General features: G+C 35.4%; 1 protein-coding gene across 4 annotated transcripts in view; it reads left to right on the top strand.

Annotated features, from left to right (window-relative positions):
* The window catches only part of ASCC3 (activating signal cointegrator 1 complex subunit 3), a 400,644-nt gene that overhangs the window by 129,552 nt on the left and 248,660 nt on the right, over positions 1-22,432 (top strand). For all 4 annotated transcript variants that reach the window (XM_072642929.1, XM_072642932.1, XM_072642930.1 and 1 more), the window contains 2 exons: positions 10,908-11,084; positions 16,363-16,434. In XM_072642929.1, coding sequence (XP_072499030.1) covers positions 10,908-11,084; positions 16,363-16,434 — 249 coding nt within the window. The remainder of the gene's footprint in view (positions 1-10,907; positions 11,085-16,362; positions 16,435-22,432) is intronic.

Below are 22,432 nucleotides of genomic sequence, written 5' to 3'. Positions count from 1 at the left end.
AATAAGTTTAGGGAGGGACCCTTAACACAATTAATTCAGGGGCATAAAGAAACAGTAGTAGGAAGCAATTACAACTTTATAGGTATGAATAATAATAATTAGTGTGGGCTCAGGTATCCCAAAGGAGTTCTCTTTATCTTTAAATTGCTTGACTATTGCTAGGAAAATGACTTATGAATGTCTTCTCTCAGGAGAGAACTTTGGTACTAAGTGTTGTACTACTTTCTTCTGCAATTCTTTGTATGAATGATATCCTAGATTTCTGGAAAGAAATAAGGGATGTATTCTGTAAGGGAGCAAAATTTTTAATATTCAAGGATTCTAATACTTGGAGAAGGTGGGATGGGTGGGCAGGTGGTGTCTCCCTCATCAATAGGTGTGTATATAAATTTGTGTATGTTGTATGTGCTTTCTAGTAGGTAATGTCAATTCACTTGTAAAGTATCATGCTTCCAGTTACAAAAATTCTAGATAGGAAATATAGTCTCATATGAATTATAGGAAGCACCATAGCATACACAAACTAGACATTGTGGAATAAATCACAGCAGTCATAGTTCATCTGACCCTGCCACAGCATTTCAGTCTTAGCAACTTTAAAACAGGTTTTTTTTTCACCTCTAAAATCTATCCCTTGTCCCCCATTTCTTTTGGAGGCATTACACTATCCTTCCAGTCATTAAGGTTCATAACCTTGGTGTTGTCCTTGACTATTCATTTTTCCAAACTATCTAATCAGTCCTCATTCTTCACTCATTATTAAGTTTATTTTGTTCTAGACTAGGTATTAGAGATTCATTTCATTTTTCTTTGAATCCCAAGTGCTTTGCATGTGGAAGATACATTGTAAATGTTTCTTGCATTAAAAGATTGATCTCAAGGCTGCCATGCAGGCAGACTGAAGTTATAGCTGACACCCCACAGTAATATTCTGTTTAGGTAAACGTGGGGGAGGGGAATAATGACACATCATGGCACTGGAAATTCTGTTGTCATCATTCTATGTAATAAAAGAATATTTGGGAGAGACTTTATGTAATTTAATAAACTTAAAGTATCTGAGGCATTTGAATGAATAAAATTTTTTTTCCTATTGCCCTCTAATTCTTTTTTATCAACAGTTATTGAGCATTGAGCAGTGATCATCTTCTCTTGTTATCACTGCACAGGATTAGTTATTTTAATCAGGGACATAAAGTTAGAAGAAGAAAGGGAAACAAGTCATGGGATCATGAGCCCTTTGCTTTAGTGGTGGAAAGAGGCCTTCAAGGCCATGAAGTCCAACGCTTGCATTTCTGAAGCTGAGAAAAGTGAAGTTATTTAAATATGGTCATATGCTAAGTGTTATGGGGTTTGAAGTCTTCACATTTGGCTGATGAATCTAATACCAGAGTTGGAATACCTCTGCCAATGTCACCTACATTTTAGCCAAAATTTGGTCAGTCTCACAAGTCTAGGGAAGACTCCAAAGCACTTTGTAAGTGTAGACCACGGCATCATTAAAATGCTAGAGCTTGAAGCTTTGTCAGTGCTTACAACTACAAAAGCGTGAAAGAGACCAAGTTATTATTACCTTGAAAATCAAATTAGAAATGTTAATATGGTTTGAGATGAATTCAAGTTGCAGAAAAATTAAGGATGGTAGATTTTTTCTTTCATTATTGCGGTTTGATACAACAGGTAAGATTCAGGTAATTTCAAATTTGATATTTTTGTTTTGCAATTTTAATTGTATAGTCATATATTTTAATAATAAGTACTACTCTTGATTTTCCTTCAAATCTATGTTTAAAATGCTTTTTGGTTACATATGACTTTTACTATATTGCAGGCCAGATAACTTTCTGCAGTTGGTTGTAGATTATAAAACAACAGAGAAAAGGGAAGTGGGGCACTTAGCCATCTGATTTTATAATGGGAGTCATGGGAAAATAGCATTTGGTGTACACTCAGTTTCTGTAAAACCATCATTCTTTTTATTAAAATGAATCAGTATTTGATATTATTTCCAGTAGATGATACTATTGAATTCAAAACAGTAGCATTTCCAGGGAGCTTATAGGCAGTCCTGGCATAGTATGGAACCTATAGGATTTTGAAAGTTTCTATGCAGTGGGCATGTAATTTAAATCTGTTTTAGGCATTATGTATTCTTCAGAGAAATTAAAGTAATACATATGGGAAAAGCATCAGTTAACTTAAATTGAAATTAATTTCAGCTTTAGCACTGAGCTGATTTTAGGATTGTTCTATTTTTATGTCAGTTCAGAAAGGAACCAATAGGTTTTTGTATCTCATTAACTAAAATCCCTTATAAGACTTTGCATTATGTTTGGACCCTGAAGAAAATCAGTCATATTTTTGTATCATTGTTTTACATATATCTTTTTGCATTTCATCTCAGAATTTATGCTTAGACAACTAAAATACAAAAATAAAGGTGTGTGATAAAAATACTGACTCACAGTGAAAGCATGTTATGCTTTTTTTTTCAAATTTTAAAATGTAGATGATTTAAATTGACTTTTTGTAGAAAATTTTCCATTTTCTCTTCCAGGATATTATAGATTTAACATCAAAAGAATTTTTTAAAACAACAACTTGTATTTAATGGTTTAAGTTACATAGTTGCCACAGTAACCAGAATGTAAAGCTAAAATGATCTACTTATTTTCACCAAATAAAAATGAGCATTACTCCATAGTGGCAGCATCATGTGATTTATTAGCATATAATCTCCTGAGAGCAGGGATTGTTTGACTTTTGTTTCTAGTCATTAGGACAGTGCCTACCTCAGTCAGTTCTTTAAAAGTGCTTGAGTGATTGACGTTTAATAGGTTTTCAAAGGATATTAATTTTTTTTGTTGAATTGGAGATTTGTTTCTATTTTATAGATATAGACATCTGCTTAAATATTTAAAGGTTTTTGCAAGAAGTTTGTAATTGGGTCATTGTCACAATGTTCATTTTTGCATTGCTCCATAGCTTTGTCTGATTTAGCCATTTATGTCTATCTAACAAAACAATTTATTGGCTGTATCTGAAAAAAAACCTGTGGAGCAGTGATAGTGATGCTGGTAGGGTTGATGTGATAATAGAAAGCTTATAAATGACAGCTGGCATAGAGCCCACCCTAACTATTTAAAGATATTAGGGTTAACCTTTTTTTTATTATGTGCGACTTTTTGCCATCTTAGAGTATATTTCTTGAATAAAAAAAAAGTTTGTTGCTTTTTGTAGACCTAGTTTCCGCGTCCATCCTTTAGCACTCAGTTTTATCCTGACATCTTCTAAGAAAATTTTTAATAGCATTTCACCCCAGTATCAGTATTCCCTGAAGTCCAGCTGAACAAAAGGTCACTTATTTTATGTTTTTTAATTTTGACTCTCCAGTTATTTTTAAATGCTTTGTGGACAATGTCCAGATCTGATTTTTCTTTCAGATAATTCAAAGTGCCACCCTATGTACCTACCAGGCATGTGGCATATATTCAACAAACAGACATTATATTCATATAAGTATAAATAAATGACTAATCATTTTCCCTCTTAGAACAGGGATGGAAACTTTCAGCCTCATGGTCACATGGTACCTTCTAGATCCTCAGTTGTAGTCTTTTGACTGAGTCCAAGTTTTACAGAACAAAATCTTTTATTAAGGGGATCTGTTCTGTGAAGTTTGGATTCAGTCAGAAAGCCACACTTGAGAACCTAGAGGACTATACGTAGCCTCAAGGCCACAGGTTCCCCACTCCTGCCTTAGAACAACAAAGTTTGTACATTGGAAAAATAAAAGAATGTGGAAAAAGCAATAACTTGAAAAAATATTGAATTTTGTCTTTGTGTATTATACCCAGACTTTGCTTCCAGGTAATTACTATAATAGTCACAAGTTCACAGTCTATGCTGTTTATTATTTTATACTTAATTTATTTCAATAGCAAGCATTTATTTTCCTTCTTCACTTCCTCCCACCTCAGTTGATAGAAAGAAAAACCAAATTCTTACAATAAGTATATAATCAAGCAAAAACAATTTCCATATTGACCATAACCATGCAAAATTGAACATCTCATTTTGCACATTTAGTCCATCACCTTTCAGTCAGGAAATTGATACAGTCTTCATCATTATAGCTCTGGAATCAGTTGGTCATTGCAATGATCAGAATTAGTATTTTTTTAAAATTAATTTTTACAGTGTTATTGTTGTAGTATAAATTGTTCTCCTAGTTGTGTCTTTTTTCACTTTGCATCATCTCATGTCAGTCTTCTCAGGTTTCTCAGAAATCATTCATTTCATCATTTTTTTGTGCAGTAGTATTTTATTGCATTAAAATGCCATAATTTGTTAAGTCATTCAACTTTAGGGAAAGCTTTCTGTATCCTTTCCTAAAATGAATGGATGAAGGTTATTTTAAAGGATATATTTGCTCTCTTTATCCTTTGATCAGCGATAAGCTAAGCTTATATGGGGATGATAATGTAAGTTATCATTCATTAACATCATAGTGTGACAGCTGACTTAGAGTTGTTCCATATTTCCATCCAGGTTTGCAATCTTGAAGTCATCTTAATTATTCTCCTTACCTCTAGTCTCTTCTACTCCAATCTGTCTTCCACATAGATGCTAAAGTCCGATATTCCTAAAACAGAGGTATGACTATGTGACTTGATAAACATCCAACCATTTGCTCCTTTATTGCTTCTAGGATGAAATACCAATTCTGGAGGCAGAAAGATACTGAGCCCATACTTAAGATTAAAGACTCTAACTGTGGGAGTGGAGAAAATGGAAAGACTTTTCACAATCATTTTTGTGCCCAGTGCATTTAAAAAATTAGCACTCAGTCCTACCTTTATTAAATGTTTATTTCTTGGGGTCCATTGCAGTAGCCCTCTAGTTGACCTCCCTGCAGGAATTATTTCCCCACTCTAATCTATCCTCCACACAGCCTACAAAGTGGTTTTTCCCAAATCTAGGTCTGACTATGCCACCCCTTACTTAGTAAACTCAATTATAAAGTTCTTTGCTATTTAAAGTTCTTCACAACAGCTGCATGGCTGTTTCGTAATTTTCTGTTCTTATACTTTATTCCCCACTCGATGTATTCTGCAATCCAGTTATACTGGCCTAGTTGCAGTTTCACAAACCTAGCATGCCATCTTCCATCCTTCTTCCTTTGCACTAGCTATCCCTCCTGCTTGGAATTATCTTCCCATCACCTCTGCCCCATAAAATGCCTGACTTACTTGAAGAATTAGCTCAAATACCACCTTCAGTAAACCTTTCTTGCTCACCCGAGCAGCTAGTTCTTTCTCCTTTCAGATTACTTTTCATCCACACTGCGTGGATCTTGTATGTTCCTATTTAATGATATTTTTGTCTGCTCCATTAATACATAATCTCCATGAAAGCAGGTACTGTTCTGGGTTTTTTTTGGTTATTGCTGTTTGTTTGTTTTTTGGTGCCTAGTGCTTAGTACAGTGGCTGGCACATGGTAAGCACTTAAATATGTGTATTTATTATTTGGTTGCTACTGTTCTTTGCACAGTCTGTTATCATTGTAACTGAATACCTAGGCTTGAGTTATTTTTTTTTTAGTGAAAAGACATTATTTTTCTTTTATAATTACTTTTTAGTTTTCAACATTCACTTTCATAAGATTTTGAGTTTTAAATTTTTCCCCTCTTCTTCCTCTTCACCCTCCCCAAGACAGCATGCAGCCTGATATAGGCTCAACTTAGACATTCATATTAAACATATTTGCACACTAGTCATGATGTAAAGAAGAATTAGAAATAATGTGAGGAACCTTGAGAAAGAAAAAACAAAACAGTAAAAGAAAAGGAAAGAAAATAGTGTGCTTCCTTCTGTATTCAGAATCCAAATTTCTTTGTCTAAATGTGGATAGCATTTTTCATCATGAGTCTTTTGGAGTTGTCTTAGGTCCTTGCATTGCTGAGAAGAGCTAAGTCTATCAAAGTCAGTTATCACACAATGTGGCGGTTACTGTGTGTAATGCTCTCCTGGTTCTGCTCATTTCATTCGGCATCAGATCATATAAGTCTTTCCAGGTTTTCCTGAAGTCTGCCTGATCATCATTCTTATAGCACAGTAGTATTCCACTATGTTCATATACCATAACTTGTTCAGCCATTCCTCAGTTGATGGAAGGACATCCCCTCAATTTCCAATTCTTAATGACCACAAAAAGAACTGCCAGTAAATATTTTTGTACATGTGGGTGCTTTTCCTTTTTTTATGATGTCTTTGGAATACAGACTTACAAGTAGTCTTGCTAGGTCAAAGGTTATGCATAGTTTTATAACCCTTTGGGCATAGCAAATTGCTCTCCAGAATGGCTGGATCAGTTCACAACTCCAACATCAGTGCATTATTAGTGTTCCAATTTTCCCCTGTCTTCTCTAAACATTTATGATTTTTTCATAAAATGATTTTCATAAAATTTCATATTTATGAATAAAAATTCGTAAGATTTCATAAAGTGATTTTATCATTTTAGCCAATCTGATAGATGTGATGTGGTACCTCAAGAGTTGTTTTGATTTGCATTTCTCTAATCAGTAGTGATTTAGAGCAATTTTCCATATGGCAATACATAACTTCATTTCTTCCTCTGAAAACTGCCTGTTTGTATCCTTTGACCATTTATCAGTTGGGGAATGGCTTGTAGTCTTACAAATTTGACCCAGTTCTCTATATTTATTTGAGAAATATGGCCTTTATCAGAGATACTGGCTGTAAAAATTGTTTCTCAGCTTTCTACTTCCCTTCTGATTAATACTGGTTGCACTGGCTTTGTTTGTGCAAAAACTTTTCAATTTAATGTAATCGAAGTCATCCATTTTGCATTTTCTAATGTTCTCTGACTGTTGTTTGGTCATAAATTCTTCCCTTCTCCATAGATCTGACAGGTAAACTCTTCCTTGCTCTACTAGTTTGCTTATAGTATAAGTCTTTATATTTAAATCATGTACTCATTTTGACTTTATCTTGGTATAGGGTGTAAGGTATTGGTCTGTACCTAGTTTCTGCTGTACTGTTTTCCAGTTTTCCCAGCAGTTTTTGTTAAATTGTGAGTTCTTATCCCAGAAGCTGGATTCTTTGAATTTATCAAATAGTAGATTACTGTAGTGATTGACTGTTGTGTCTTACATACCTAATGCATTCCACTGATCCACCACTCTGTTTCTTATCCAGTACCAAGTAGCTTTGATGATTGCTGCTTTATAATACAATTTAAGATCTGGAACAATTAGACCACTTTTCCTTGCATCTCTTTTCATTAATTCCCTTGCTATTCTGTACCTTTTGTTCTTCCTGATGAATTTGTTAGTTTTTTTCTAGGTCTGTAAAACATGTTTTTGATAATTTGTTTGGTAGGACACTAAATAAGTAATTTAATTTAGGTAGACTTGTCATTTTTATTAGATCAGTTTGGGCAACCCATGAACAAATGATATTTTTCCCATTATTTAGATAGGACTTTATTATGTGAAAACTGTTTTGTAATTGTGTTCATGTAGTTCCTGGTTTTGTCTTGGTGGGTAGACTTCCAAATATTTAGTAATGTCTACAGTAACTTTAAATGGGATTTCTCTTTCTATTCTCTTGGTGTTGGGCTTTGTTAGTAATATATAGAAATCAGGTGGTTTATGTGGGTTTATTTTATATCCTGCAACTTCGCTAAATTTGTTTATTATTTCAAGTAATTTTTTACTTGATTCTTTAGGATTCAGTAAGTATACCATCATCTTATCTGCAAAAAGTGATAGCTTTGTTTCCTCTTTGCCTACTCTAATTCCTTCAAATTTTTTTTCTTCTCTTATTGCTAAAGCTGACAGTATTGAATAACAGTAGTGATAATGGACATTCTTTTTTCACCCCCAGTCCTATTGGAAATGCTTCTAGCTTATCCCCATCACTGAATTGATTTCTCTTCTATGCCTTTTTAAAAAAATGCTTAATGACTCTCTTATTGGAGTTTGGGGGAGGCTGTTAATATTCCCAACCAGCTTTCTCAAATTAAAACCAGAGGAGGGCAAAACCTTATGACAAATAAATATAATAAAGCAAAACATATCTGTACAGTATTCTATTCAAAAATATATTTTTCCTCTTTTGCCTTGCTTTTATCAGTTCTCTTTCAGGCTGTGTAATATGTAATATGATAATAGTTCATCATTAGACTATAAGTCATCATTGGTCATTTAATTTTTCACAATTCTGAAGTTTTTCACAGTTGTCTTTGACTTTTGTTAATGTATAAATTGTTCTCTTGGTTTTTCTCACTTCATTCTACAACAGTTAACATTTCCAGGATTCTCTAAAATCACGTTTTTCATTATTTTTAATGCACAAAAATATAATAATTATGTTCCTTTTACTCTCTTCTTTTCAGAACTTCAAAACAAAATGAATTCATTCCCCAGCTTCTCTGTTTTTTATATATCTGTCTAGCCATATGTTTATAAATGTGTGTGTATGTGTGTGTACACTTTAAATATGTCATGTATTTATTTGAAACTCACCTTGGTGTATTATATGAAATATTATTCTATACCTAACTGCTGCCCTTCACAACTTTCTGTCTTTGTGTCATTGCATAGACTATTACCCCTTCTCTAGAATGGTCTTCTTCCTTACCATCAGTTCTTGTATTTCCCAGTTTCCTTGAAAGCAAAGCTCATGTGACAGCTCCTACTCTCAGGTTTTTCCTGGTCTTCCAGGTAGTAGTGCCATCTCCCTCATTTTTTCCTTTATATTAAAAAACACAGACCTCCTCCTATCTCTGCTCCTCTTCTTCTGTCCTGCCCTCCCCAAAAATAAAGATAACAACAAAAATAAAGGCAATTTAAATAAATAATTATTTAAATATAAATATTTAACTTGAAATATTTAATAAGGGTAGGTTATGTGGAATGTAATGTAAATTAACAGTATATTATGGCAAACCAAGAAAGTTAATGTGATTTTTATGCTATATTAAACAGTGGTCACATCCAGGACTAAGGAAGTGACCACGTAATGAACAATATGGAGGGAGGGAGAGAGGAAGGAAGGCAGGCAGGCAAAACATTTGTTGGTAACAAATGTGCATGGTCAAGAAAAACAAATTCCTTTGCTAGCCATATCCAAAAATAAATACATTTCAGTCAGCACATTGAGTCCAGCACCTCTCTATTAAAAGGTGAGTAGCATGTTTCATTATGAGTTCCTTTGAGTGGTGACTGCTCATTGCATTGATTAGAATCTTTCCACGATAGCAAGGTGACACAGTGCATAGATCTGAGGGCAAATCCAGTCTCAGACACTTACTAGCTGTGTAACTCTGGGTAAGTCATTTAACTTCTGTTTATCTAAATTTCCTGAACTGTAAAATAGAAATAATAATAGCATCTGCTTTGTAGGGTTGTTGTGAGGATCAGATGAGTGAATATTTGTAAAAAGTGTTTAGTTCAGTGCCTGGTGCATAGGAAGTACTATTTAAATGCTTATTCCCTTCCCTTTTCCCCTTGTCTTCCCTTGTTTCTGTTTATACTGTTACTTTATAAATAGTTTTTCTGTTTCTACTCACTTTACCCTTTCTCAGTTCATATGTATGATTCCAGGTTTCTCTGAAATTGACTTCTTCATAATTTCTTATAGCACAATAGTATTTGTGTTTTGTATACTTAAAATTTGTTCCTTATTTGATGAGTTCCACCTTGGTTTCCACCTCTTTGCTACTAAAAAACACCTGCTTATAAATATTTGTTATTCTTTTTCCTCTTTCTTTGATCTCTTTTAATTATAGATACAGTAGTGGTATGAGTAGATATGGAAAGTTTATTAACTTTTTAATCATAGTTTCAAATTGCTTTTCAGAATGGGTGAAAGATAGTTCACAGCTCCACCAGCAGTACATTAATGTGCTTGTCTTTCCCAAGCCCCTCCATTGTTTGTTATTTTCCTTTTACTGTCAGCTTTGCCAATCTGATAGGTGTGAGGTGGGATTCTAAAACTGCTTTAATTCACATTTCTCTATTATTGATTTGTAACATTTTAAAATATGACTACTAAACATTCTTTTTGTATTTACTTAGCTCTTTACATGTTGCTTCCCTCTAGTATTATGTTAGGGCCTTCCAATAAGACTTTTTTATTATTTTGTCTTTGTCTCCACTGCACCTACCTCCTTGGGCCTAAAAAATTACTTGTTGAATATAAATAAATTGGTTAAATATCCTTTGTTTAAAGATCTTTAATGAGGAGGAACTTACCAACCCTTCCACTCCACTTTTTATTCAGTACACTCTACTTTTGGATAGCTCTAAGTGTTAGGAAGATTTGCCTTATTCCTAAATCCAGCTCTGCAATTTGCCCCATTGCTGCTAATTCTTCCCTTTGGACCCCAACAGAATGTTATCTCTCTTTTACATACTTAAAGGAAAATGTCAGGTTTTGCCTCTCTACTCTTCCCAGACTATATATTCCTCATTCTTTCAACTAATCCTTTTATGGCACATTCTTTAGGCCATCTTTCATTCTGGTTGCCGTCTTTTAGATACTCTTCTGTTTTTCAGTATCATTCCTTAAGCGGGGTGCTCAGAACTGCTTACGTTACTTACCAATTTACTGTCTTCACAATAGAATGTGTTGTGTGGTCACTTCCCCAGTCCCAGACATTACTACTATTTAATATAACATAAAAATCACATTAACTTTCTTGTTTTGCCACATCATACTATTAATTTATATTTATATTACCATATAACCTCTCCTTATCATTTTCAGATGAACTACTTTCTAACCACACTTCTTCCATCATACTTGTGAAGTTGATGTCTAACACTCATATGTAAGTCTTTACATTTATCATGTGGTGTTTTTCATTCATATAGGTTGAATCTACACAGAGCATGATAAGGATTTTGGGACTTTCTGCTACATTACCCAACTACCTTGATGTTGCTACTTTTTTGCATGTCAATCCTTATATTGGACTCTTCTACTTTGATGGCCGTTTTAGGCCAGTACCTCTTGGACAGACATTTTTGGGAATTAAGACGACAAATAAGGTAAATATTCACTTTGAACAACTTAATTTTTAACAGTATATTTTGTGACAGGTTGCTTTAATAGCAAAGAATCAAATCCCTAAAATTGTGTTATGTGAATCTCTTAATTTTATTTTTCTCAACATTTGGTCTTACTACTTTATCTGAAGCATCCCCAAAAGTTGTTAATTTGCTTTTAAAAGGTAACTCTTAAGAGCCATTCCACTAATAGACATTATAACTCAAGTCAGTTTTTTAGTACTTTTGCAAATTCTTTTTGAATTATTTGTATGCTTTCCTCAGAATCCATATATAGTGCCATTCATAAATCTGACATAGTTAGGAAGAAGATTCATATAAATTAGTGAAATCTGTAGTTTAGGGAGTTTATGATTAATTACCAATAGGCCACTAAAATATATTTAGAACAAGGCAGAGTTAGGACTGAGTAAGGCAAAGCAATACGAGCCTGTCTTTCCACTGCCCATTCTCCATAATAATCTAGAAAATGTGCCAGATCAAATTCTGATTGGGAAAGCATGGGGGGAGGAGGGAAAGGAAGATTGGGAAACATTATCTCACATAAATGGATTGCTCAAGGAGGAGTTTATACAACAAAGGTGAAGAGGAAGGAGGTTACCCATGAACCTAACACCCATCTGAACTTGTTGAAGGTAGAAAGAATACATGTACACACACAATTGGGTATAGAAATACAATTTACTCAATAGTGAGAAAAGGTTTAGAGGAAATGAGGGAGACATTAGTCAGAAACAAAACAGATGCTTAAGGGGGCAGGAAAAAAAGAGAAGGGAAAGTATGAAAGAATAGGAAGGAGGAAAAATATATTATTTAGCAATATAACTAAATTTTGAATGGAATGAACTCATTTATAAAACAGAAGATGATAGTAGAATGGATTAGAAACTAGAATCCATCAGTATGCTATTTATAAGAAACATACTTGAAACAGAAGGATACATACAAAGTTAAAATAAGGGGCTGGAGCAGTGTCTGTTATGCTTCAGCTGAAGTGAAAAAGGCAGGGGTAGTGATCTTGACCTCAGAGAAAGCAGAAGGAAAAATAGATCTAGTTAAAGGAGATAGCCAAGGAAAACTACATTGTACTAAAAGGTACTGTAGACAGTGAATTAATACCAGTATTAAACATATATTCACTGCATGTAAGTTTTTAAAGGAAAAAGTTAAAATGAGTTACAGGAGGATATAGTAAACCCATAGTAGTGAAAGACCTCAGTTTACTCCTTTCAGAGTTAGATAAATCTAGCCAAAAAATAAATAGGAAAGAAGTTGAGAACCTGCATACAATTTTAGAAAATTAAGATCTCATATGACATTGGAGAATATTGAATGGGAACGAAAGAGAATATAGTTATTTCTCTGTTGTATATGATACTTTCACAAAATTGACTGTATTTTAGAGAAGAAAAAACCTCACAAACAAATGCAGAAAAGCAGAAATTCTACATACATCTTTTAATGACCATGATACAAAAAAAATAAAGGACTTTTGAAGCAAAAAACAATAAAATTTAATTGAGAATTAAATATCTTAACTTTAAAGAATAAGTAAGTCAAAGAACATACAGAAACAATCAGTCATTTCATTAAATATGACAGTGAGAGAACATGCTAACACCTGTGAGATGCAATCAACACCGTATTTATTGGAAAATTTTGATTTCTAAAAGTTTTTATCATTAAAGGAGAAAGAACACATCAATGAATTGGAGGTGCAACTAAAAAAAACCCCGAGAAAACCAACAAATCACAACCTCCCGTTAAACACTGAAGTAGAAATCCTGAAAAGCAAAGGAGACATGAACAGAATTGAAAACTGAAAAAAAAAAAAAACCATTGAACTAATAAATTAGGAGTTGATTGGCTAAATTGATTTTTTTAAAAAAAGAACTAAAATATAGTTAGGATATGTATTTTCTTCATTATAAGTTATTTATATATAATTTCTCAGCATGGTGTCTTATTGTAGCAAGAAAGTGACCCAGGATTATTAGAGGCTGTCAGCATTCTGTGAACTTTATAGTAGGTCCTATAAAACTATAAGATTTCTATTAGAAGTCCAGTGTCTATATCTAATTCAATATCCAATCTAACTAAATTAAAAAAAGATTTATTACTAAATTGGCCCTTTAAATCATGAAATTTCTACCCACAGCTACTATTGAAGATCAGCTTGGGCAATTTGCATCAGTGGGGGCAATATTGTTATCAATAATGCCAGAATAAAAATTGACATTGACTACCTGAAAGCCATAATCAGAGAAAGAGCCTAGACATCATCATTCAAGAAATTATCAAGGAAAACTGTCCTGATATTCTAGAACTAGAGAAGAAAATAGATATTGAAGTAATCCACCAATCACCTACTGAAAGAGAACCCAAAAGGAAAACTCCTAGGAATATTGTAGCCAACTTGCAGAGTTTGTAGGTCAGGGAGAAGACCTTGCAAGCAGCCAGAAACAGTTCAAGTATTGTGGAAACACAATCAGGGTAACACAAGATTTAGCAGTTTCCACATTAAGGGATCAGAGGGCTTGGAATATGATATTCCAGAGGAGGTCAAAGGAGCTAGAATTAAAGTCGACAATCACCCATCCAGCATAACTGAGTATGATACTAAAGGGGAAAAAATAGACATTCAGTGAAATAGAGAACTTCCAAGCATTCTTGTGGAAAAGAACAGAGCTGAATAGAAAATTTGACTTTCAAATATGAGAAACATTAAAAGGATACTGCAAGTGATAAGTTGGGACCTGCATATTTTGACCATCCATGCAGAATGTGCAGAAACTTATGGGAGGATGGAGACAAGAAGTTCCATTGAATACCACAACAGCCCCAGCTATTCACCCTCTGTGCTGGATCTGGAGGCATTTTACTTTAGGGACTCCTCAATTAAGAGAAGATAGGTAGGTTGAGACTGGAACTCAGCAAAAGGGTCATCAACATGTTTTCCTACATGAGTGGGACATGAGGTATGCTTGAAGTGCAATTCACAGAATCCAGATGATTCCAGACCTTTCAGAAAAAGATCTAGAAAGGTTTCTCTATCTTTGATGGAGGATCTCAGAAACCATCTCTAAGAAATGCTGGTTAATGGCATTATCACAGAATCCAACAACCTTAGGCATCACCCATGATGGTGATCACAACCCATGGTGTTGGTGTATCTAAGAAAAATTAAAATATAGGGATTTTTGTTGATTAATGAACTTTGGACAAGAGGGCACAAGTGGACCAGTATGCAATGCCACTGTAGATTGATTGACTGCTAGGCAACCTGTGGTTTTCAGTCCTGGCCTTATGTAGTGGATACTCTCAGATTCTCTCTAAGGAAGACAAGGATAAGACTGTTTTCATCATTTAAGGGACTCACAGGTTAGCTAACTGATAGAAAGCTAACTCATCCAAGATCATTGAGAGACTTGGAAAATTGCCCATTTACAAAAGGTGCCAGAGAATGGAGGACCCTATCAAGACTATTCACTGCAACCACCTATTTCTAATAAGTCAGTAGAAAGAACTGATATACACTTAACTTGGAAAAGGATGAGAAATAGATACTATTTGCCAACTGTACAAAGCCAGAAATGAAAATGATCCATTCAGGAAAAGAAACTTTGTAGTATTAGAGGGCAGGAAAACTGAACCCAGAGGCAGCTCCTTTCATGACCAAAATGGCTACAGAGACTTATGGAGTCCAGATTCAACCCATAGAGCTGGAAAATACTGATAGCAAACCTGGAATGCCAGCCAGCCCAAGTGTAGACACACAAGTGTATAATGATCCTGTAGTTGCTGAGAGATCAGTCAGTGACGGGAGAACTAGATCTATTAGATCAGTTTCTAGGCTAAGTTATAATGTTATGGATAAGCCTGAAGATATACTTAGATATGTCTCTAGACAATAATATGAAAGATTACTCACATGAAATGTGCCTTGTATGTAACTGCGTATTTGATGCTTTGTGTGAATTACTGCATGTTTGTTTTGCTGTTATATACATTTGACTCTCTTTTCTGTTATGTTCATGCTGTAGCAATGTATGTTTGCTGATTGTTGTGTATATACACTACTACTTATTGTTAGATTGTATTTTATGCACAGGCCAAGTGATACTGTTCCAGTGTTATCTGATTATATAGTACTAGTTTTCTTTCACTTCAAGTGTATGAGAATACATTATCTTGTACATAAGTGATAGTTCATTAAAATTTGCAAAACTGAAATAACTTGGGATGAACATCATATTAAAAAAATAAGAGGTCTGAATTTCATTAAACAAATTTCAAATAACCATTTGTAGGCATTTATTTGACCTTTATCTTTTCTTCAGTTTCTTCATCATTAACGGGGGAAATAAAATCTGTTTTCAGGTTACATATTAAGAGATTGAGCTGGTATGAAGGAATGCATAAGTACATTTCTTGAGATATCTGCTATGTCTGGACATGACATTCTCCCAGTCTTGTAAACATGGCTAATTCATTATAATGTTCTCAGAATTGCATAAAAAATCATGAGAGTCAAAAGCTGGGTATGTTGTTGACTTTGATTTGTAGTGGATTATAATTGTGGAACTTTGGTGAAAAGTAGGGGTAGGATAGAATAGTTCCTTATCTATCTGTTGTAGTTGACTTTTATCAGAGCAAATGGAAGAATTGAAAGTAATACGGTATAAAGACATCCTTTCCCCTAAATAATTCAAAGGGAGTTTGGCTTAATGGATGGAAGACTGGCTGTAGAGTCCAAAAGACTTCAATTAAATCATACTTTTCACAATTAATTTTCTGTGTAACTTTGGGCCAGGTAACTTAATGCCCTTGAAAACTCTAAATTATTTACAGTTTGCTGCTCTACAATGGTGGGGAAAGTTCCCTGCATCAGTGTTGTCACAGGCCTTTGCAAAATATATACATACACGTATACATATATATATATATATATATATATATATATATATATATATATATATATATATATATATATATATATATATATATATTCACTGGAATGTTGTAGAGGATGATATATTTAAAGAGTTTAAAACTCTTGCTGAGGTTAGTACTGTTTGAGGTATTTTTATTTGTTTACGTTTATTGTATGAATGAAAGTGGATTCTGATCCCTGTTAAGAGGGGGATTGCCAGAGAAAGATGTGTACTATGTTTGATCTGTAGTAATGCTTTATCATATAGAGCAAACAACTAGAGTTTCCATCAGTTAAACATTTTCTTTTTTTTTTTTAACTTTCCAGGTACAGCAGTTGAATAACATGGATGAAGTATGTTACGAAAATGTTTTGAAACAAGTAACAGCTGGACACCAGGTATATTTACTTGTTGAAAATTATTTTAGAAACTTATTAATGGAAATGTTAATTTTTAATTTCTGCTTACGATATGTTATTCTTGTCTTCTAAAATGATACATAGAGTTTTTTTTTAAACTGAGTCATTATGAATGCTGAAAGCACATTTTATTTGTATCTACTGGTTTTGTGTATACCTTTTTAAAAACACCACCTAAGCAGAAGTAGTTGTAGAAAAAAATATACATAATTTTAATTCCTTATGTTGTACTACTTAAAAATATTTTTTAAAGTCTCTCATCATTGGGGTAAAATTATTTTATTTTGAAGTAATTAAGTTCTATTTTGTAACACTATATAGAATACAAATTTGGCCCAATGGTTTATACCTAGAGGTTGTATTTTCTTTGTCCAATAATTTTTGAGGGCAAAATAATTGATTATAATAATTTGACATTTGTATGACACATTTAGCACTGTTATGACATTTTATCTTCGTTAGAAGTCTGAAATATGTCAGGCAGGTATTTACAGATGAGGAAATCATAGCAAACATCCTTCATTATTGCATCATTCTTATTTGTGTGCTTGCCCTTCCCACTTGTTAAATGATAGGTACTTGAATGGTACTGAGTTTATCTTCTTGGTTTCTCCAGCCCTCAGCTTATATGTTCCTTGTGTACATTTTCTGTATTTTGTTTTGTGTAGTACCTGCAATTCATTGGTTTAGGGATCTCCTAGTGTAGAAACTCCCTCCACCAATGCAGTTCAGTTCATTTTAGATATTTAATAATTTTTAGACAATTTGAGCCCAGTGGAAGCAAACTCAGTTTCTAAATATTACTTCTGATTTTAATAGATGTGTCTAATACAGGATAGCTGAATAAATGGTCAAAGACTTTTTTCTCTACTATTTAATTCTAAAATAATTTCTGCAATAATCTACTATGGATGTCAGTTATTAGAAATCTATCTCCCCTACTTTTCTTAACCAGTGTTCTATGCTGAGAAAGCTTTTTCCATATTGTGATGAACATAATTCTAAACTATGTAATTGTTTTGTAATTTTTCTTTTGGTCTTATTAGATCTGTTTGCTCATATTGCAAAAAATGCTTTTAAAAACTCTTGGAAATGCAAATATAAATCCTTTACAGTTCAGAATATAACAAAATAGTTCGAATTGTTATTTTGGTCAAGGCATAAAATGTGTTTCTTAATTGCTATTTTGGAAGTAGTAGTTATAATTCGAATTATCTTGTAGAGCAGTCTTTCAGTTTAGAAATGACTAATTGCCTCAAGATTATAAAGGGTAAATCATTATTTTATCTTGTTAGATATTTGTTAGTGGCTGTCAGTGAGCAGATTTTTGCCTTTTTCAGATACATAATTTTCTTAAAATTGTGGTGAAATACATAAATAAGCACTTTTCATTAAACATTACTTTTCAAGGAAAATAATTATTTGTGGTCTAATTTTTTGTAATTTATGAATGATAACCATTCTTCCTTTGGATGAAACTTTATTTTTTAAAAAAGTCCTTAATACTCATTATTTCATCTTCAAAACGGATTTTTAAGGTAGGGTGGGTTCCCATTCCATTTTACTATTGGGAGCTGACCAGCCTAAATAGAAACTCTTTCTTGACTTCTAGTCTGATATGTTTTCCAGTTACGTAGTTCTGCTTGTTTAAATGAATATATTGTTGGTTGTTGTCGTTCGTTCTTAAAGAGCACCAGAATGACATCACCATGATAAAATTTCAGTGTGTTCAACTGTGACTGAGTAGACCAATATGAATTCAGAATGCTCTACCACAGGTTGGGCACAGATACTTCGTGTGAACATTTGGAGTGGATACTCCAAATTTGCGCATCCTACATTTCGTTTGTGTTATTTCAATTCTGCTTTGGTCATAGAGCACAGTATCCTTTCTGATGTGGGCATGCCATGCTGAGCAGTCCTGTGCCAGCGTCTCCCACATTGCACAGTCAAATCCACAGTTCTGGAGAGAGACCTTGAGAATGTCTTTGTATTGCTTCTTCTGACCACCATGTGATCACCTGCCCCATGCGAGTTCTCCATAAAATAGTTTTTTTTGGCAAACATATATTTTCCATTCGAACAATGTAGCCAGCCCATTAGACTTGCGCTCTGTGAAGTATAATTTGAGTGCTTGTCAGTTTAGTTTAAGCAAGGACCTCAGTGTCTGGTACCTTAACTTGCCAGGCAATTTTCTAAATCTTCTTAAGATAGTTCAAATGAAAGTGATTCAGTTTCCTGGCATGACTTGGTAGACTGTCCATGTTTCACAGGCATACAACACTGAGGTCAGCACAATAGCTCTGTAGACCTTCAATTTGGTTGTCAGTCTAATACTTCTCTCCCATACTTTCTTCGGAGCCTCCCAAACACTGAGCTAGCTCTGGCAATGCGCATGTCAACCTCATTGTCAACGTGTACATCCCTGAAAAGTACACTACCAAGGGAAGTGAACTTCTCCATAGCATTCAAAATTTCTCTATTTGTTTAACTGATGGTTCCTCATATGGATGGTGTGGTGGTGGCTGATGGAGCACCTGTGTTTTCGTGGTGTTAATTATTAGGCCAAAATTAGCATAGGCAGCAGAGAATTGATCCATATTTTGTTGCATCTTAGCTTCAAAGGCTACATTGAGTGCACAATCATCTGCAAATGGAAAATCATGCAACAGCATTCCCTCCACTTTAGTCTTGGCTTGTAGCCTTTTCAAATTGAAAAATTTACTATCAGTACTGTAACTGACATTGATGCCACCTTCATCCTCATTGAAAGCATTTGACAACATGGCTGAAAACATTATACTGAAAAGCATTGGAGCAAGCACACAGCCCTGTTTCACTTCACTGCTGCCTGGGAAGGCACAAGAACATCTCCCAATGTCCAGAACTCGGGCAGGCATGCCATCATGAATTGGCGTATGACTGTGATGAATTTTTCTGGGCAACCAAATTTTGACATAATTTTCCATAAGCCCTCACAACTAATAATGTCAAAGACCTTGGTCAGATCTACAAATGTTGTGTAGAGACCTCTGTTCTATTCCTGGCATTTCTCCTGGAGTTGTCAGGCAGCAAACACCATATGTTCCTCAACCCTTTCTGATGCTACACTGGCTCTCAAGTAGATGACCATCTTCCAGGTGAAGGATCAGCCTATTAAGGAGGACCCTAGCATAATCTTGCCAGCATTGTGTTCGTCCTTCATTGCCAAAGAAGACCATGCCATCAGAGAAATAATGACATGACTTGCACTCGACTTTGCTTTGAGTGAGGGAAGGCTGTGCAGGTCACCAGCCTCACTTCTCCTCCAGAGCCATCTGAATCCAGTGACTAGATATTCATCATGATGACTGGAGATGACCCAGGATGAGGCAATTGGGGTTAAGTGACTTGCCCAAGGTCACACAGCTAGTGAGTCTCAAGTGTCTTGAGATGAGATTTGAACTCAGGTCCTCCTGACTCCTGCACTGGTGCTCTATCCACTGCACCACCTGGCTGCCTCCTGCCAGCATTGAGTAAGAGAGAGAGACACACACACACACACACACACCCCCCCCCCCCCCCCATGATTGTCACAGGACAATCTATTCCATTTACCTTTATGGAGATGGATAGTGGAGGCATCCTTGAACTTCTGGGAGATAGCCTTCTCTTGCCATATAACCTGGAAAATTTCATTTAGCTTTTATATGGGTGATGATCCCCCTACCTTATAAATCTCAGCTGGAATAGAATCAACACCAGGTGCTCTGCCACATGAAAGGAGCCTAATGGCCTTCAAAACCTCTTCTTCAGTTGGAAGTTCAGCTAAGGAGGGACTGACTTCAACCTGAGGTAAATGGTCAGTGGCCTCAGCATTGATTGATGAGGGTCTGTTGAAAACACTATGGAGTGTTCACCCCATCTCTCTAGGGTCATATCCTTGTCACTAATCAACGTGGCTCCATCAACACTGAGTAGTTGTGATGCATGTAGGTTTTTGGTCTGTAAATAACTTTCAGGGAATCATCAAAATGCTTTGGATATTTACTATCAGCATAGAACTGAATTTCATCTGTCTTCTTACTGAGCCAGGAATCCTGCCTCTCTCTAAGCTTTGCTTGTACTTTGCTTTTCATGGAATTAAATGCTGCCTTCTTAGAGATGGATGAACTATCCTGCTGGTAAATCCTGTGGAGTTCTCGTTTTTTGTTTAGCAGCTTCTGAATTTCCCCATCATTTTCATTAAACCAGTCTTGGTGTTTGTGAGTATTGCTGTTGCTGTTTCCAAATCCATTCCTCCCTAGGACTCCCTGCCAAGTCTGGTAGTCTGAGCCTATTCTAGCATTAAAGTTACCCAGAATTATAAGCTTATCCTCTTTTGTCACGTTGATGATTTGGGTCTCTAGGTCTTCATAAAATTTTTCTTTGGTTTCGTCATGGTGGGAGCATAGGCACCGATGATGATAGAATGACATTTTACTGCAAGTGGCAATTGTATTGTCATGAGCCTGTCATTCACACCAACTTGCTGACTGGATTAGTTTTGATTGCAAAACCCACACCAGCTTCACAGTGCTTCCCTTCACTGTGGCCACTCCAGAAAAAGGTGTATTCAGCTCTGACTTCGGTAAGCTGGCCTTCATTTACCAACGTTGTTTCACTCAGGACTGCTATTAGGATGCAATATCTGTTGATTTCTCTTGCAGTAAGAGCAGTTTGTCTTTTACGTCTACTGGATTTTATGTTGTCTGTAAGTGTGCACACATTCCGTGTGCCAGTGGTGAGTGGAATTATCTTTGCAGATGTTTTTGTACATTTTTTTTTATGTTTCGACCCCAGAGTGGGATTCCCCATTTGCCATGGTTATCAGGCCAGGACTAGATAAGCAGACAATTTTTAAGGCACCTTTTCTAGCCTCCTTCCTCACACCAAAAGGTGAGCAGTCCAGTCCTTAAAAGGCTGCTCAGGTACCCAGGGGGCTGCCGTGTCCCACTGCTGCTTCCAGTGAGAAATGACCGTAATGGCCTGGGCCACCTACGTGCAGAGTTGTGACTGCAGCTCCCAGTGTATCTGCATTTACTGCTTTTTTGTAGTCCAAGAGAGAACTCCATTGTTACACAGAGTTTCTTTGTATTCTTGGTTGAAACCCACCCTTTTGCAAAATGGGGTCCAAATATCACTTATGTGTCTTTTTAGCTGGATCAATCACAGTTTCTGTTAACTACTGTAACAATGTGTCTAACTCTCAATTTGTTGAATAGTTATTTGAAACTCCTTATGGTAATGAGGTCTTTGCTTCCATTAATTAGCTTAGGAGTCACAGACCACTCATTTTGAGAGGATTACAGATTCAATGTTGACTTTTGATGCCAAGGTTCAAATAGAGTACGTTGATTGTGTAGATTTAGTTGCTTGAATACTTGAACTATCGTCCTTTTATTACACAAACTTCAGTTTAATGTTATACTTTTTTTATAAACAAGATTTTTGGGAGAGGATTCTGGGAAGATGGTAGAGTAGGTCAAAAAATTCCAAGCCCTCCAGATTTCCCCCACAAACAAGACAAGACAACACCTCAGGGCCAACAAAGAACAGTAAAAACAAACGAGTTGGGGCAGAAGTATGGTCTTCCTGGGACGCTGGAAGAAAAATCCCAGGACCAAGGTTTGGTAGTGTAAACATCTGTAGGCTCGTTCCACTGAAGCAGCAAGCTGAGAGCTCTGGGGCTAGCTGGGTTTTTAGATAGCCTTCCCCAGACGTGGGAATCTTCACCTTCTGGACAGTGTGGGAAAGACTGAAGGAAACTATGCTAATAAGAGATACCAGCCCTAGCTCTGCTGCTGAGACACAGCCTTGAGTGAGAAGGAACCCATTACAGGCCTGCTGAGCATAGAAGCAGTGGGGCAAGACTGGTGCTGGATGTGGGCACTTACAGAAGGGGAGAGGTCTTGGTTTCTGTTCCAGGGTGGAGGGGAGAAGTGAAGGAAGATCTGAG

This window comes from Notamacropus eugenii, chromosome 2 (assembly GCF_028372415.1).
Source record: "Notamacropus eugenii isolate mMacEug1 chromosome 2, mMacEug1.pri_v2, whole genome shotgun sequence".
Taxonomy (NCBI): domain Eukaryota; kingdom Metazoa; phylum Chordata; class Mammalia; order Diprotodontia; family Macropodidae; genus Notamacropus; species Notamacropus eugenii.
This window is presented reverse-complemented; position numbering and strand designations above follow the sequence as displayed.